Raw genomic sequence first — 16,678 nt, 5'->3', positions numbered from 1 at the left:
CCCGCTGGGCAAGGAGAGGGGGCGCCTAGAGCACCGCGGGGTGCCGGGGGTGTGGCCTCGCGGGCCGGGCACGGCCCGGCCCCTTCCTCGCCTCCCCCACCTCCCTCGGCCGAGTTTGCCGGCCGGGACTCTCTCAGGCCTCCACTCTTTTCAAGGGCGTCCCCAAGGCCTCGCAACCGCGTCTGGCCACGGCGCTCGCGCGCCGGAAGTGACGTAGACGGGCGGGCGGGGCCGCGGAAGCGGCGACTGCGCAGGCTCCCTGTGGGCCGAGTCGCCGGGGCCAAATGCGGCGCGGAGGGCGGGGCGCGCCGCCACTTCCGCTTCCGGTCCGTCGCCTCCTTCGGTTGCTTCCCGTCCGCTCGGCGGCTCCCCTCCCCCGCCCGGCTCTCTGCGCCCCTCCCGGGCGCCGGGGCGGCGGGGCCGTCGGCGTGCGGCCCTCCGTGCGTTCGCGCGTGCGCCCGAGTGCGCCTCCGTGTCCGCCGCCCGCGGCCAGGCGCGCGCCCCGCGACACCGAGGCCAAGCGGGGCAGGGGGCTGCCCGCCATGACCCCCCGGAGCCCGGCGTGAGAGGCCGAGGTGAGCGCGGGCCGGGGTACGGCGGTACGGGGGCGCTCGGGCGTCCGTCGCGTGCGGCCCCTGGCTCATCACCGCGGCCTTTGTGTGTCGGCGCCCGCGCCTTTCCACCCCGCGGTGTCTGTGTTGGTCCGTATCCCGCCGGCCTCCGCCCGGGCCTCGGCGCTGCCCGCGTCCGCTGTGGCGCTTCCACTGGGCGCCGGTCCCCGTGTGTCGACCCCTGTCAGTGTCGGTGTGTGGTGTTCAGGATTGGTGGTCGTGCCGCTGTCTCTTTCTCTCTCCCTCTCCCTCTCCCTCTCCCTCTCCCTCTCCCTCTCCCTCTCCCCCTTTGCCTCCTCTCTTCCTCTGGGCCTCCGTGTCTGCAGTTCCCGGTGACCCTAGTCCCCATCTCTGTGCATCTTCCTCCCCTCCGTTTTCCCATTCATCGTCCTCGCGCACATCCCCGACCCCGAGGTCCCTCTGCGCGTCTGCTCCTTGGTCTGGAATCTGCCCCCTCCCCCAGGTCCTGGAGTCTCCAGAGGGGTGGGAGGTCGAGAGCCGGGCTGTAGAATCGAGGCCCACTCCTTGGCCAGCCTGTACTGGTTATCAGGTGACTTCTTTCATTTCCAAACCTCCGCTTCCTAGTGTTTAAAGTTAGGGTCGTTCACAGTTCCTGCATCCTGGCGTCGCTGTGCGTGTTCCCGGAGGCGGTAGCAGTGAAGCAGCTCGCCCCGCAGTCAACTGCTGGGACCCCTGCATTCCGCTCTTACAGGTTTTCAGCTCCCCGCAGCACATGTTTGACATCAGTCATTTGAGTACCCCTTGAGGGTTTTGCCATATCGTTCGTTCTCTACTCGATCTAATACTTCTCTTTGTGAGTCCGTTTGTGTTGAAAAACTTGTTCTCGTTCTGAGCAGCATGCGTGCGCTTTCGTGGACTGTTTTTTCTAACACAGTTTAGTGTAATTACCCAGCGTTAAAGTAGTGTGTTTTCCTTTACCGGCCCTTTGGAAATGTTCTTTTTCTCTGATAATAGCAGGCAGCGTTACTGAGCCCCTACTATCTGCGGGCAGGGCGCCAAGCACTTTATGTACCCATCTTATTTAATCAGCAAGCCTGCCGGGTAGGAATTCTTTCCTTCTTTTCAGAGTTGAGCAAACTGAGTCTCAAGGAGGTTGTTCTGCTGGTAGCTCATGGCCAGGATTTGGGCCCAAGTTACTTGTTCTTTGTTTCACGCGTTAGTTTTTCTTTCTTTGATGAGTTTGTAGTGCTGGGTCGCGGTCTCTTTCTTTTCCTTCTAGGGCCTTGATCCTTTCTCTTCGTTGTCTCGCCTCACTGTCTCTGGTTGTGATTCGGTCTCTGAGTACTGTCTCTGCCTGGGTTTCTCTGTGCCTCTTTCTCTTCTTGTTGGTCTTGTTCCCTTCCCTCTGTCTCTTCTGTGCTGGTCACATCAGCTCTTTGTCCTGGTGCATCCAGCTGGCCTGCTGGGCCCCCTGACCGCCTCACATCTGCCTCCCTGTGCCTGGGCTCTCCAGCTGGAATTCAAAGCTGGGGCCAGCCGGCCATCCCAGGACGTAGGTAGGTTGTGGGAGGGCTTATTGGAGTGGATGTGGACCGAGGTGCTCAGTCTGCTCTGCAGCCAGGGTGAGGCCTGTGTCCCAGGGCAGGGGAGTCTCTCTTCCTGTGCCTCAGTTTCCTCCCCCCGTGAGGTGCTGTGAATCATGGAGTTGGGAGGATTAATTGAGTCACTGTGTGTAAAGCATGGAGAAGAATGCCTAGCACGGGGTAAGGCTCGTGCCACCGCTTGCTGTGATCGTCACCTTCCACCTGGTTCCCGCCCTTCTGTTCCTTCCCGTCATCTTGCTCTCAACACGGGTTAGTTTAAAAGTATAGGTTTTGGTGTCCAAGCAGCCAGAGGTTGAGTCTGTGCTGCCGCGCTTAGCGTGTGACCTGGGCTGAATTGTTTGGCCTCCGAAAGCCCCGCTGGTGGTGTTGAAATAATGGGCATCTCTTGGTCAGCGAGCACCTGGCATGCGGCTCAGACCCAGTGGGCAGCCGGGCTCATCCTTATCTCTCCTCCCCGAGCCTCCCGCCCCCCCCCCCCACCCTTGGTACGCCTGTCCCCCTGGCGTTCCCTGCCTCTTGCTCCATTCCCTTTAGCGGTCTCCCTGTGTGTCCTTGTTTCTGCCACAGATTCTGCCCCTTCCACTCCAGCCCTCCCTCCTTCCCTTCTTCCCAGCTGTTTGTTGAATGGCTCTTCCGGGACGGCTGTCCCCAGAGACGTGGTCTCTGTCCCCATGGGGCTGTTGGGTTGGCCTCAGCCACAGAATCAGACCCACGGGTATAAAATACTGATGGGGCCCCTAGGGAACCATGACTGTGGCATTTGGGTGTGTAACATCTGGGAAGCTTAAGCAGAGCCCTGGGGGTGACGAGGAGTGACCTGGGTGCTGAGGAAGAGCAGGATGACCATCTCGTGACACCACCCACGTTTATAGTGCACTGCCCACGCGCCGGGTTCTTAGCCCCCTGGGTTGTGGAACAAAACCCCACCCTACAGGGGAGAAAACAGGTGTGGAAGTTCCTGGCCCACCCAGGGCAGTGGGCTCGGAAGTACCGAGCTGCGGTGTCCCGTCTGTGATCCATCACTGCACACCCTGCCTCACTGAGCAGGGGCCCCAAGCAGGAAGGAGCTGGGCATGTTTGAGGAACTGAAAGATGGACCTGGTGACTAAGATGGGGGTTAACGAGGGCCAGAGCCTTCTAGGCTATGGTTAGGACCTCGTCCTTGACTCCAGGGTGGGGGTGGGGGGCCACGAGGGCGGGGCTGCAGGCTGGACAGCCCCAGGTCCCAATTGTGTTTCTAAAGGGCCTTTCTTCCTCAGATGCGGTGACCCCCAGCCCCTGCTGCTGTCTTTTCCTCCAGTCGCCCCTGTCTCGCCACATCCCGGGGGGCCCACCACCCTCACCATCACCCGCCGCCATGTCGACCTCGTCGCTGCGGCGCCAGATGAAGAACATAGTCCACAACTACTCGGAGGCCGAGATCAAGGTCCGAGAAGCCACGAGCAACGACCCCTGGGGCCCATCCAGCTCCCTCATGTCTGAGATCGCTGACCTCACCTACAACGTTGTCGCCTTCTCCGAGATCATGAGCATGATCTGGAAGCGGCTCAATGACCATGGCAAGAACTGGCGGCATGTCTACAAGGTCAGTGCCCGGGCCTGCAGCCCGGCCCTCACACGCACGCGTGCTCGAGGGCGGGCGGGCGTGCGCGCGGGGCTCTGGCGGGGGTGTGCCCGAGGACTTGGAGTTCTGGGTGTTTATGTGAATCTCTCTCCCTCCCGCCCTCCTTTTCACCTAACGAAGGCAGCAAACGGGTAAGGGTCTTAGGAGTTTTGAGTCATAGGGTTTAAACTTCTTCAAGACGTGGCATAGTTGCAAGATTCATCCGCACAGAAGGCCTAGGCAGGTGCACGGTGTGCGTCCCTCTGCGTGCCCAGAGCCCAGGTCCCTCTCGGAGGCAGCTGGTGTCCCCCGCTTCTGTTTCTCCTCCGGAACAATCTGTGTGCACATGTCCCCTGGCACCAGGGAGTTTGGGGGGCCGTGGAGCCGCAGTACCACTGCAGCGCCGGATACGTGGCCATGTGCAATTATCAGGGCTCAGGACTGCAGTGGAGAACGGTGGGTTGTAGCAAGTGTAAATCATACCCCAGTTTTAAAACGGAAGGTGAAGCCACATCTCAGAGGTCATTTCTCTTTAGGATATAAAAGATGCGTTACTTTGTTTTCTTCCCTTTTTTACTTTTTCAACAAGTGCTGCCTGGTGACGGATCGTTAAGCTATCTGTGACGTTTTGCTTTTGTGAACAAGACCGCCGCGAATCCCCTTGTATGTTTGCCATTTTCTAGAACTGGAACTTTGGGGCGGAAGGACACACGCAGGTGTCACGTTGAGAAACGTGGACACAGTGCCCACCACAGAAGTGGTCTGTTGACTGGTTCCTGGTGGCAGATGTGCGCGTCCTCACCCAGCGAACAGACAGATTGGAGGCTTTGGTCAAAGGGAACGTGTCTTTGGGGAGTGCCCGTGAGCGGTTTTTCAGCTTACTGGTCTGGGGCCTGGCATCTTCCCCTTGGGCCAAGAAGCGGCGGTGGGCACAGGCTGGCACGGGCGGCCGGCCCCCACTCCCGGCAGTGGGGCTCAGAGCGGCCTGTGGACGTTCTTGCGTGTGAGGGTCCGGCTGCTGGGGTGGGAGCCGGAGAGCGAGGTTCAGGCAAGTCCTCTTGTCGACATTTGTTTGGGGAACCGTTGGCCAAGGGCCTGCTGTGTCTGTGGTGGTAGATGAGGCGGCCGAGGTCCCCGGTCTCATGGACTCCAGCTGGGACCTGCGCTGCGCCCCAGGGCACGGTGCTCCCTCGTTTCTCAGACCTGCAAATGCTGTGTTCTTTCTCACACCCACCCTGACAAACCCGGACTGGGGTCTCAATTCCACGGACCCCATGTTGGGTCCGATATTTGGTGGTTTGTTGTGAAGGACTGGGTGGCGTTTGTCTAGCTGAGAATCAGGGAAGGGGTGGGGGGTCTGGGTGAGCCCTTGTGTGGAGGTGAAGGGAGGGGATGGGATTTGGAGGGCCTCTTGAAACTGCAAGGGAAGCTCACTGGGGCTCATGGACCAAGTGCAGCCGGAGAAACACTGCTGTAGGCAGAGAACCACGAAGTACTTTTCCTGTCCCCACTTTTCAGGTGAGGAAACTGAGGCACAAAGAGGCTTGGGGCCACCCAGGGGGCAAGGGGTGGGAGGGGAGCCTTGGAACCCGTTCTCTTGACTGGGTTGTGTCACCTCCCTGCTCCGAGGAATGCAGGGTCTCAATTTTTATCTTTTAAATGTTTACTTATTTCTTAATGTTTATGAGAGAGAGCGCGAGCACGGGAGGGGCAGAGAGAGAGGGAGACACAGAATCTGAAGCAGGCTTCGGGCTCTGAGCTGTCAGTACAGAGCCCAACGTGGGGCTCGAACCCACAAACTGCAAGATTGTGACCTAAGCTGAAGTTGGACGTTTAACCGACTGAGCTACCCAGGTGCCTCTCAGTTTTTATCTTTTAAAACAAGAGGTCAACAAACTATGGGCCAGAGGTTGAATCTGGCCAGCCACCTGTGTTGGTGGGTGAAGCTCTATCTGTCGTGGCCAGGCCCGCTCATCTGCGGCTGCTTCCCCTATAGCACGGGGGCCATGTGGCCTGAAAAGCTGGGTTATCTAGCACCTGGCCCTTTGAGAAGTTGTTTGTGGATTCCTGTTTTTTTTTGTTTTTTTACTTTCGTAAACAATGATTTTTTATTTAAGTTTATTTATTTTGAGAGAGAGAGAGCCCAAGAATGCATGTGCATGTGCACAGGCAGGGGAGGAGGGGGGGGAAAGAGAATCCCAAGCAGGCTCCGTGCTGTCAGTGCAGAGCCCGACACGGGGCTCGAACCCACAAACCGCGAGGTGATGATCTGAGGCGAAGCCAAGAGTCAGACGCTCAACCAACTGAGTGCCTAGGTACCCCGTGTGGCTCCTTGATGCGTGTTCTGGTGTCCTGGGGGATCCAGGAACAAGCTGTTTCAAAAATTAGCAGGGACTATTGGGACTATTGGCCTGTCCAGTTGCTTACTTTTAAGAATAGGTTCACGTTTTCTGTTGTGGCACACATCACGAGCGTGCAGCCTGGTTAGTGCTCACGTGTACGCACACCTGTGTAGCCACCATCCCGATGGAGAGAGAGAGAGAGGATGTCCCCGCCTCCCCCAGCAGCATCCTGTCCTGCCTTCTGTCTGCCACGTTTGTTCTAGAACTTTCCACGGACCCATGCTCCTGGTGCTTTGCGCCTGTGTATGTTGCTCACGGCCGCATCTGGGAGGTTGGCGTGTGTGGCATCCACTTACGTGTTTACGTTACGTTGTTGTGCGCGTGCTGCTCCCGCACCACGGGCCCGCTGTGCTTCACACGTATGCGTGTTACCCGTGGGGTGTTTGGATTCTTTCTGGGTTCACAGGCCATTCAACTGCAGCTCCAGAGCTTTGAAAACGAGTTTTTGTGAGTTGTTGGGTGCAAGTCCCATCCCAGGCTGAGGGGAGGTGGTCTGTCTGCCATCTGTGGGCCTCGGGTAGCTTGACTGTTGGTGGGACCGTCTGCTGGGAGATCTGTTTTATGTGTCGTGTGGCCTTTCTGGTCTGAACCCGGGAAAGCTGAATTCCAGAGCGCGGCTGGCCCAGGACCTTGGGAGCCTGCCTTCCACCCTGTCCCTCCTACCGTGATGCGTAAACACCTCGAGGGCTGGTTAAAGACTAACCTCTGATTACTGGTGTAAATAACCGTTCACACACCTTCAGGAAGCCTGTGAGGTTCAGGTTTGGCTCCCCAGGAAGGTTGGGGAGACGTCAAGCCCCCACAGCGGGGGTTCCCTGGCAAATCGCGTAGCTCTTCAGACAGCTCAGCCGAAGCAGAAGGTCCTCTCTCTGTTGCTTTGCAGTGGTCTGGGTGACCTTCAGGGGCTCCGGGAAGCCCCCGGAGTCCCCTGCAAACTGTAAGGTGCGCTGTCGTCCGACGACCAGAGTCTCTCTTCCCCTGTTTTGTTTTAACTTGTTGGAAAGAGAATTTGTTCTTACCTCTTAAAATGCAGAAGCTGTCACAGGGTGTTTCCTCCTCCTGTCCCTTTGTTCCTGCTGTCCCAGTGCACGAGTGCCCTGCAGAGAGCCCTGCCTCAACAGGCCCTGCGGGCCCGGTGCTTCCCTCCCTCCCTCCTTCCCACCTCGACGAGCAAGTCGCTTCCTTGTCTGCAGAGGCACGAAGCTCTACACGGGCGGTAATGACACACGTTCCAGACGGACAGGACGGGAGAGAAACCAGTCTGGCCGTCCGAGCACTGGGTGCTGTCAAACGTGACTTAACAGGCGTATTTTTGTGGTTTCAGAGAAATAGAGTGGGGTCTGCTCGGCTCGGGGAAGCCTGGGAGGGGCTGCAGCGACCATACCTGCCTTTTCCCCGTTTCTGGATTTTTACTGACCTGCACACAGATCCCGTGCCGTACGGTTCACCCTTGTAAAGTGTGCGGTTCAGTGGCACAGAGCACCGGCCCGGGGTTGGGCGACCACCACCGCTGCCTGGGTGCGGAGTGTCTTCGTCACCTGCACACAGATCCCGTGTCCAGCGAGAGTCTCCCAGCCCCGGCAGCCCCGAATCTCCTGTGAACCACATCCTCTGTGGATGTGCCTGTCGGGGACGCCCGCCTCGCGTGCTCATTGGTGTCTGTGGGGTCCCTCCAAGTGGCTGCACGTGGCCACGCTGCGTCCTCTCTCGTGGCCACGTAGTCACCTGCCGGGCCGCGCGTGTCTGTCCGTGTGCGGCTGACGTGAGGGTTGGCGCCGGGACTGGGATCCTGGCCGCTGTGTGTGTGACCGGTGTGCCCTCCGCCCCGAAGGCCATGACGCTGATGGAGTACCTCATCAAGACCGGCTCGGAGCGCGTGTCCCAGCAGTGCAAGGAGAACATGTACGCGGTGCAGACGCTCAAGGACTTCCAGTACGTGGACCGTGATGGCAAGGACCAGGGCGTGAACGTGCGTGAGAAGGCCAAGCAGCTGGTGGCCCTGCTCCGTGACGAGGACCGGCTGCGGGAGGAGCGCGCCCACGCGCTCAAGACCAAGGAGAAGCTGGCGCAGACCGCCACGGGTGAGGCCTGCCTCGGGAGCCCCCCGCGCCTCTGCGCCCTCACTGCTCCCTCCCGGCCCACCCCCGTCCGTCTTGAAGCTTCCTGTCGTTGCCAGGCACCCCGTGCCCAGCCGCTGGGCTCTCCCCGCCCCGTGCCATCATTTCTGTGTCCTCATCTGAGGGGTGACGGGCCGTGAGCCTCCTCTGCACTCCTGTGTCCCTTCCCTCTCGCTGTGGGACCCTAGAGCTGAGAGGTACCCTGTTCACCTGCAAATACTAACCGAGGGCCGCCTGAGGGCCCAGGTGTGCCCCTGCCTGAGAGCGGGCAGTGCCGAAGACGGAGAGGAGTGACCTGGAGGGGGTTGCCGGAGGTCTGAGGTCAGGGACGGCAGGCACTCTGGGGGGCCTGCCGACAGTGAGGGGCCAGCTGCGAGCAGCAGGCAGGTGGGCGCTTCCCCTGGCTCAAAATTAGGCCCTGCATCCTGTCCGTGCCTCCTTCTGGGTAGTCACCCCCTTCCCGGTCACGTCTTGTCTCAGCCACACCCACGGTGGGGGTGGGGGCCGAGGGTGCAGGTTCTCTTCTTCCCCCGACACCCAGCTGGTCCCAGCCACGCAGCCCTGGACCCGTGGAAGCACGTGGGCCTGGAGACCGGTGTGCCCTGGGGCTCTGAGCAGACCCCGGGCACGCAGCTCGGGAACCAAGGTCGTGGGCTCTGAGGCTCCCGCACGTCCTCCCTCTGCTGCTGGCTTTTGTTCTTGGGCCCACGGGGCTGTCCTTCCTTGACACCCCCCCCCCCCCCCCGCTCCTTATTCCCTGTTCTCCCCGGTGGGGGGAGGGGGGGCTGGACAAACCTGGCTCACAGTCTGCCCCCCCCCCGGAAAGGAAGCCTTCCCCTCCCCCCCGCCTGGGCTGTGTGGTCCCTTCTCTTTGTCCAGCCGGGTCTCACTGCCCCTCCCCACCGCAGCGTCCTCAGCAGCCGTGGGCTCGGGGCCCCCACCTGAGGCGGAGCAGGCGTGGCCACAGAGCAGCGGGGAGGAGGAGCTCCAGCTCCAGCTGGCCTTGGCCATGAGCAAGGAGGAGGCCGACCAGGTACTGGGCCTGGCCGGGCGTGCCAGTTTGACTCTGGGGGTTTGGCTTCCGTTCTCATCCCATCTCATGCCTCAGCCCCCGCCCCCCCCACCTCCTGAGGGCCTGTGTGCTCTCTCTCCCCACCCCCAGCCCGCTCTCTGCTGGCCCTCCCACCTGGTCTTCCTGTGTCCTCGTCCTGACCACTTTCGTCCCCTTTACTCGGGTGTTTGTCCCGAGTGGCTCCTTCCTTGCTAGTCTTTCTGCTCTGTCTCTGCCCGTCCCTCACCGGTTTGGGTGACCGTGTCTGTGCCTTTGGTTCTGTCCGTCCTGGCTCTGTTTCCGTTTCCTTTCCTTTTCTCCTTCTCTCTCTCTCCTCTTCCCTCCTCCTCTCTCTCCTTCCCTCCTTCTTTCTCTCTCCCGCCCCCCACCTCATGTCCTGCCCTGGACCCCTCACACTCTTTCCATCTCTCTCTTCCTCTCTCTCCGTCTCTCTCTTCTTCTCTCTCTCTCTCTTTCCCTCCTTTTCTCTCTCCTTCCCTGCTTCCCTCTCTCTCCTTCCCTCTCTCTCCTTCCCTCTCTCTCCTTCCCTCGTTCTTTCTCTCTCCCACCCCCCACCTCATGTCCTGCCCTGGACCCCTCACACTCTGTCCGTCTCTCTCTTCCTCTCTCTCCGTCTTTCTCTTCTTCTCTCTCTCTCTCTCTCTCTCTCTTTCTTTCCCTCCTTTTCTCTCTCCTTCCCTGCTTCTCTCTCTCTCCTTCCCTCTCTCTCCTTCCCTCTCTCTCCTTCCCTCTCTCTCCTTCCCTCTCTCTCCTTCCCTCGTTCTTTCTCTCTCCCACCCCCCACCTCGTGTCCTGCCCTGGACCCCTCACACTCTTTCCATCTCTCTCTTCCTCTCTCTCCGTCTCTCTCTTCTTCTCTCTCTCTCTCTTTCCCTCCTTTTCTCTCTCCTTCCCTGCTTCCCTCTCTCTCCTTCCCTCTCTCTCCTTCCCTCTCTCTCCTTCCCTCGTTCTTTCTCTCTCCCACCCCCCACCTCATGTCCTGCCCTGGACCCCTCACACTCTGTCCGTCTCTCTCTTCCTCTCTCTCCGTCTTTCTCTTCTTCTCTCTCTCTCTCTCTCTCTCTCTCTCTCTCTTTCCCTCCTTTTCTCTCTCCTTCCCTGCTTCTCTCTCTCTCCTTCCCTCTCTCTCCTTCCCTCTCTCTCCTTCCCTCTCTCTCCTTCCCTCGTTCTTTCTCTCTCCCACCCCCCACCTCGTGTCCTGCCCTGGACCCCTCACACTCTCTCTCCCCCAGCCCCCATCCTGCGGCCCTGAGGACGACGTCCAGCTCCAGCTGGCCCTTAGTTTGAGCCGTGAGGAACACGACAAGGTCAGAAGAGCCCCCTCCCCTCCCTAGGCTCCCCTCAGACCCTCCTCAGGTCCCCGACTCCTTGCACCCCCTTGCCCGCCCCACAGCAGCCCTGCCCCTGCCGTACACACGTGTCAGGTGGGTCCTCCGACGGTGCAGTCGCAGCACGGGAAGCAGATGCCTTGTGGCCACTCCGTCCCCTGTGCCACAGCCCAGGCCTTGGTCACCTCCACCCAGCGCAGCAGACACTGCAGAGTCAGACGCCTGGCCCCCGCTTCCCGAACCTGTCAGAGCAGTGCCTGGCCAGGCCCGTGTCCCCAGCCCAGACCGCACGGGCCTCCCCATCCTCCCCTCCCACATCGTCCACATCCCATTTTAATTTTCAGTCACCTTTGTTGGGTCGGGGGTGGGGGGCAGCCGTGCCGCTCGTATTCTGACCCTCCCTTGTCGCCTGCCTCCACGACCCAAACAGGAAGAGCGGATCCGCCGTGGGGACGACCTGAGGCTTCAGATGGCCATAGAGGAGAGCAGGAGGGAGACTGGTGGCCAGGAGGAGGTGAGCACGGGGCATTGGGCGGGGCCCTAGGCGGCTGCGGCTGTGGCTGCAGGGAACCGTTTTCTCGTGGAGACGTGTGGGGGCTGGTGGGCGCTCGAGTGTGACCCCGCCACGGAGATGTTTCGAGTGCCGGTCGGTGCCTGTAGCTGAGCGAGACCAGAGCGAGATACAGTGAGAGCACCGGCCTGATCGGGCAGGAAGGGGGTGGCGCACGTGTGCCCAGGCACCTCCTGAGCGTCCTCCCGCACCCGGGACACCGAGGGTCAGCGGGCGAGCGACACAGGGCTGGTCCCTGACCTCCAGGGGCCCCAGTCCCCCAGTGCAGACGTGATGTTTGCTGGCAGTTCAGCTTGTGCTCTTCATCCCGCCTCTCTCGGCCTCACGGGTGAACGAGGCGTGGCCGTGCACATCGAGGCCAGGGTCCCTTGCGTGGCTGGGCATCCAAGCCGGCCTCGTTCCGTGGCCTCACTCGGGTTGCTCTGGGTGTCCCGAGTGTCTTCACTGTGGGACCGGCCTCAAGGATGGTGGCCTTGGAGGGTAGCCGCCTTCCTGATGGGCAGGTGGAGGGCGGGTGGCCGGGTGGCCAGAGCTGGCCCCGCAGCCACAACAGGGCACTGGATAGAGGAGCCTGCTTGGGCTAGCCTCAGCCGGAGGGTCTCCCTGATGCCCCACCTCTCGAGAGCCTGGAGGAAGGGGGCGCCAGGCCTGTGCCTGCTGTCCTGTGGGAGGTGGGGCACCTCCTTGTCCAGAGAGGCGTGTGCTCTTGGGACACAGGGTCGTTGTGTGAGAGTGCGTGCGTGTGTGTGGTGTGTGTGTGTGTGCGTGCACGTGTGCATGCTCACAGGTGCTCCAGGCTTCCAGGGCTATGGGTGAGCACCTGTGAGCGCGTACACACACACACACACACACACACACACACACACACAGCCCTGGAAGCCCGGAGCATGCTCCAGGTGACCTGGGACGTGTGCTGGGCTTGAGGCCAGGACTGTTCAGGGTGACCCATAATCACCTGACACTCAGTGGGCGACCCCAGTGGGCCTCCCATGGGCAGGGCTGGGGTGGGCTCCTCTGGGCTCTGGTCGCTTTCCTTGTTCTGGCGGGAACTGGGGAGGGCTGAGTGGTGGGGGTGGCGGACAGCAGGGGTGTAGTGGGTGGGAGATGGGGAGACTGCCTTCTTCAGTCTCATGGCCACAGCACCTGGCTCTTGCTTCTCTCTTGCTCTGCAGCCGTTCCCCCCCCACCCCCCCCCACCCCAGGGCCCTCCTCCCGGACCCCTGGAGTCCCCAGGCTCAGCCTGCTCGGGCCTCATATGCTTTCTTTCCTCTGTACCCTGCAGTCCTCCCTCATGGATCTTGCTGACGTCTTCACGGCCCCGGCTCCACCACCAGCCACGGACCCCTGGGGAGGCCCCCAGGCTGCACCCATGACTGCCCCCACGTCGGACCCTTGGGGAGGGGCCCCCGTCCCTCCAGCTGCTGATCCCTGGGGTGGTCCGGCCCCTACACCAGCCTCCGGGGACCCTTGGAGGCCTGCTGCCCCTGCAGGGCCCCCGGTTGACCCTTGGGGTGGGACCCAGGCCCCTGCAGCTGGAGAGGGGCCCACGCCTGACCCGTGGGGGAGCTCTGATGGTGAGTGCTGGCTGCCTGCCTGCTCTGGCCCCACATCCAGTGTGTGATCCCAGGCATGCCTTAGGGATTGGGACAGATGCAGTACAGTGGGTGGCTGTGGGGGTCAGATAGAACAGCCCAGAGGAGTGGGCGTGAGGGAGCCTGCAGGACCGTGGCGGGGTGCCAAGGGGCGCGGGGTAGAGAGGTTGCTGCAGTGGAACCAGGGTGGGTGGCTGGTGAGGCTGGGTGCAGGAGGGCTGGGACGGGGCTGGACGCCCTGGGGGGTCTCAAGGGAGCCATGGGGTTTGGGCAGGTCTGGGTGAGCCATACCGCCTTACCCAGCTGGGGAGCTCTTTGGGGGCTTCCCAGAGGCCTCACGGCCGAGGAGGGACGCGTGGGCAGAGGCCCCACAGCGTGTGTAGCCATGGCTCATTCGTGGGGACGAGGCAGGAAAGGCTGGGGGTGGGCCCACGCTGGGGTGCCCAGCTGCGTCCCAGGACACGGCAGGGCAGGGCGAGGCTTTGGGGAGGTGCGGGCCTAGAACTGAGGCTGGAGGGAGTGGGCACAGGTTCTCAGAGGTAAACCATCCACCCAGCAGCCGCGTACATACCTCCTTCCTCACTCAGGTGGGGCTCCGGTAGGCGGACCCCCAGCCTCTGATCCCTGGGCTCCAGCCCCGGCCTTCTCGGACCCCTGGGGAGGGTCACCTGCCAAGCCCAGCACCAATGGCACCACAGGTACTGGGTGGGTGCTGGGGTCAGGCTGACGGGGCCCAAGGGTGTGGCGGGTGTGCGGGGGAGCTTGGGGGTGTCTGGTCTCTGGAGCGCCGGGGGCTGGGGAGTGGGAGGTGGGTCCCCATGGGGAGCTGAGTGGGCATCCTGGACCCCCACAGCCGTCGGGTTTGACGCGGAGCCAGATGAGTTCTCGGACTTTGACCGCCTGCGTTCAGCCCTGCCGACCTCCGGGAGCAGCACGGGTGAGCCACCCTCTGGGCTGGGTGGGCCGGCACCCAGACCCTCTCATTGCAGTTATAACTGATCCTGAACGTCTTCAAAAGAAAGTTTGATCTTGGTTTTGAATAATTTCATACTCCGAAGAGCTGCAGAAGTAGCATAAGGAACTGTGTTTTTGCAGCTTCCCTAGATTCCGAACTCTGACTTCTGTGTCCCTGGAATGTTCCTCTGGTGTTTCTGGGGGCCCGGCCGGCTGTGTCCTGCATTACCAGCAGTGTGGTGACTGCGGGGGCCCGCCCCCCTGGCCTGGCCGCTGGTGCCTCAGCGCCCAGCGCCTTCCCCACCTGGCGTCCCGTCTTTGGGGTACCTTGCGTTTGGGCGTCCTGGCTCTTGTGTCCCTCCCTTCCCGGCACGGACTGGACTGGCTTGTGTCTGGAGAACATCCCGTCTGTGCGAGGTGTTGGGAGGGCACTGAGCCTGTCCCCGGGAGGCGCCGATGCGTCTCCCTGCGCCAGTGGCCTGAAGCGGACCCGGGAAGCAGAAGCAGGAATTCTTGGGACTGACTGGGCAGGCCGGGCACCAGGGATCCCTCCCTCCCCTTGGGCCCCCTGAGGTTATAGTCCAGTCCCCCGTCCGTCCGTGGTTTGCTACCTTCCCGGGTCTGTTTTCCTCTCTCCCTGCCGATTTCGTGCATTTCCCAGCAGCAGGGGGGATTCTCGGATCTCAGAAACAAGCAGTCAGGCTCACAGATGCTCTCCTGTCTGCGGGGCCATTGTGCTTCTCCGCCGTGATGTTTTTGTTGGGGACGGATGCTGGAGCCAGTGGGGTTTTGTGGGATTGTGTGAACGTCCCTCGGTAGTTTTCTGCCCTGGAGACTGTCCGCCGGAGTTCCCTGAGTGGGTCCCCCTGGCTTGGTGCTGGGCTGGGCCTCCCGGTTTGAGGCCCCCGCTGCCCGCCCTCCCCTGACCCCTCTCTGGCTCCTTGTAGGGGAGCTGGAGCTGCTCGCTGGAGAGGTACCCGCACGCAGTCCCGGGGCGTTCGACATGAGTGGGGTCGGAGGCTCTCTGGCCGAGGCTGTGGGGAGCCCCCCGCCGGCGGTTGCCCCCACCCCGCCGCCGCCCACGCGGAAGACGCCAGAGTCATTCCTGGGGCCTAATGCAGCCCTCGTGGACCTCGACTCACTGGTGAGCCGGCCGGGCCCCACGCCGCCAGGAGCCAAGGCCTCCAACCCCTTCCTGCCAAGCGGTGAGTGCCAGCCTCCCGGACGGATCCCACCCGTTGACCTCCTACCTGGGCAGGCCCCTGACTCTGCTCTGCTGTCTCCTCTTCTCTTCTCTCCCTGTAGGAGCCCCGACCACCGGCCCCTCCATCACCAACCCCTTCCAGCCCGCGCCCCCTGCGACGCTCACCCTGAACCAGCTCCGGCTCAGCCCTGTGCCCCCGGTCCCCGGAGCACCACCGACATACATCTCTCCCCTTGGTGGGGGCCCTGGCCTGCCCCCCATGATGCCCCCAGGCCCCCCAGCCCCCAACACTAACCCCTTCCTCCTATAATCCAGGAGGGAGGGGGATTTGGCCTGGCCCGGCTTCCCCCATTTCTGCTCCCTGGGAGACCAGTGTTGTGAGTGCATGTGAAGCGGGGGGCCCCTGCCCCCACCCCAGCACCCTCCCCTCCTGGGGCCCACTCACACTACACCCTCTTCCATGTCCCCCACCCCACCTCCCCGGAGAGAAACTGGACGTGACATGGGGGATGGGGAGGGGTGCTGGCCGGAGGAGGACCCCTTTCCTGTGGCATTAGAAAGGGGAGGGACAGCTGGGGGTCCCCCACCCATTCCCCTCCCTCCCAACTCCTGACTGGCCCCTCAATCAGTGTTTGAGCCTCCTCGTCCCTATGCGCACCCCTTGGTGAATCCTTGGTGATAATTTTGGCAACTTCGGGAATAAATGGCAATTCTCTTGGGTGTCACTCCCCCAAGTTCCCATCCGTGGTTCACACAACCCCCTCCCCCGAGGGACCCAGGGCTCTGGGCCTCTTTGTTGCCCCTTGGGGCAGCTGAGAGCCGGTGCGTCTCAACAAGTGTCGGTTCCGGAGGCGTCAGTTCCTGTGGGCGGCCGTGTTGGGGCGTGGGGGGTGCCTGAGTCCCCGTGGGCGGCAGCCCACTCGGGGCTGGAGAGCTTCATGAGGTTCTTGGGTGTGGGCGCTTCACACATGCTTGCGGCCACTGGACCCCACGTGGGGGTCAGGGGTCTTGCAGGGCTGGGTGAGCTGTGGATGAGCAGGTGAGGGTTCCTGAGACGACGGCGGGGTGCACGTGACACGCGGCGGTGCTGCCGTGCTGTGACCAGTGCGCATGCCCATCCGGGTACAGCCGGCAGTGGTCTATGCTGCTACCGGAGCAGAGGGACACCGGGTCTGAGCTCTTGCTCTTCCGCCCCCCGCCCCCCCCCCCCCCCCCCCCCCCCCCGCCCTGCCGTGGGTCCCTCTCCCATGGTGGTGAGGGCTGTCTGTGTCTCACACTCCAAGGAGGCGGCCGACATGAGGGGATGGCTTGTGAGCCCCGGGGACAGCCACGGGGACAGCAGGTCAGAGACAGATGGCGGAGCGGGAGTGAGCTTGCCGGCAGGGCGGCTGGACTTCTGTCCTTGCCGTCGAGGGGCGCGGTGGCTGAATGCACGGGGCAGCGGCAGCTTCAGCACCCAGAGAAGGGAGGGCCTGGGGTGCCGGGAGCACGGGGGCAGGTGGGCGAGCCCCGGTCTTGGTCTTCCCGGGGCTCCAGGGACCCGGCGGGCTGGACCCTCCTTCCATGGGGCGGGGAGGGGCGGGGGGAGACAGAAACACGACCTGGGTTTGCTGTCTAGAAGTCCTGAGGGTCTGTCCCCAGACGGCGGCCGCAGCACTT

The 16,678-nt window shown here is 62.3% G+C and overlaps 1 protein-coding gene across 2 annotated transcripts; it reads left to right on the top strand.

The window, feature by feature from the left end:
* Positions 1–319: 319 nt before the first annotated feature.
* EPN1 (epsin 1) lies at positions 320–15,739 on the top strand. Of its 2 annotated transcripts, none has more exons than XM_042968101.1 (11): positions 320–575; positions 3,436–3,761; positions 8,013–8,262; positions 9,207–9,331; positions 10,603–10,677; positions 11,129–11,212; positions 12,552–12,843; positions 13,449–13,559; positions 13,715–13,798; positions 14,763–15,020; positions 15,121–15,739. In XM_042968101.1, the coding sequence occupies exons 2-11, from the start codon at positions 3,534–3,536 to the stop codon at positions 15,327–15,329; spliced, it is 1,716 nt and encodes a 571-aa protein (XP_042824035.1). In that variant the 5' UTR covers positions 320–575; positions 3,436–3,533; the 3' UTR covers positions 15,330–15,739. The 2 variants fall into 2 exon arrangements, with proteins under 2 accessions (XP_042824035.1, XP_042824036.1); XM_042968102.1 differs by lacking the exon at positions 320–575 and adding an exon at positions 904–2,128.
* The last annotated feature ends 939 nt before the right edge of the window (positions 15,740–16,678 follow it).

Source organism: Panthera tigris, chromosome E2, assembly GCF_018350195.1.
Source record: "Panthera tigris isolate Pti1 chromosome E2, P.tigris_Pti1_mat1.1, whole genome shotgun sequence".
Lineage (NCBI taxonomy): Eukaryota > Metazoa > Chordata > Mammalia > Carnivora > Felidae > Panthera > Panthera tigris.
Note: the sequence above shows the minus strand (reverse complement) of the source record. Positions and strands in the feature narration are given on the sequence as shown.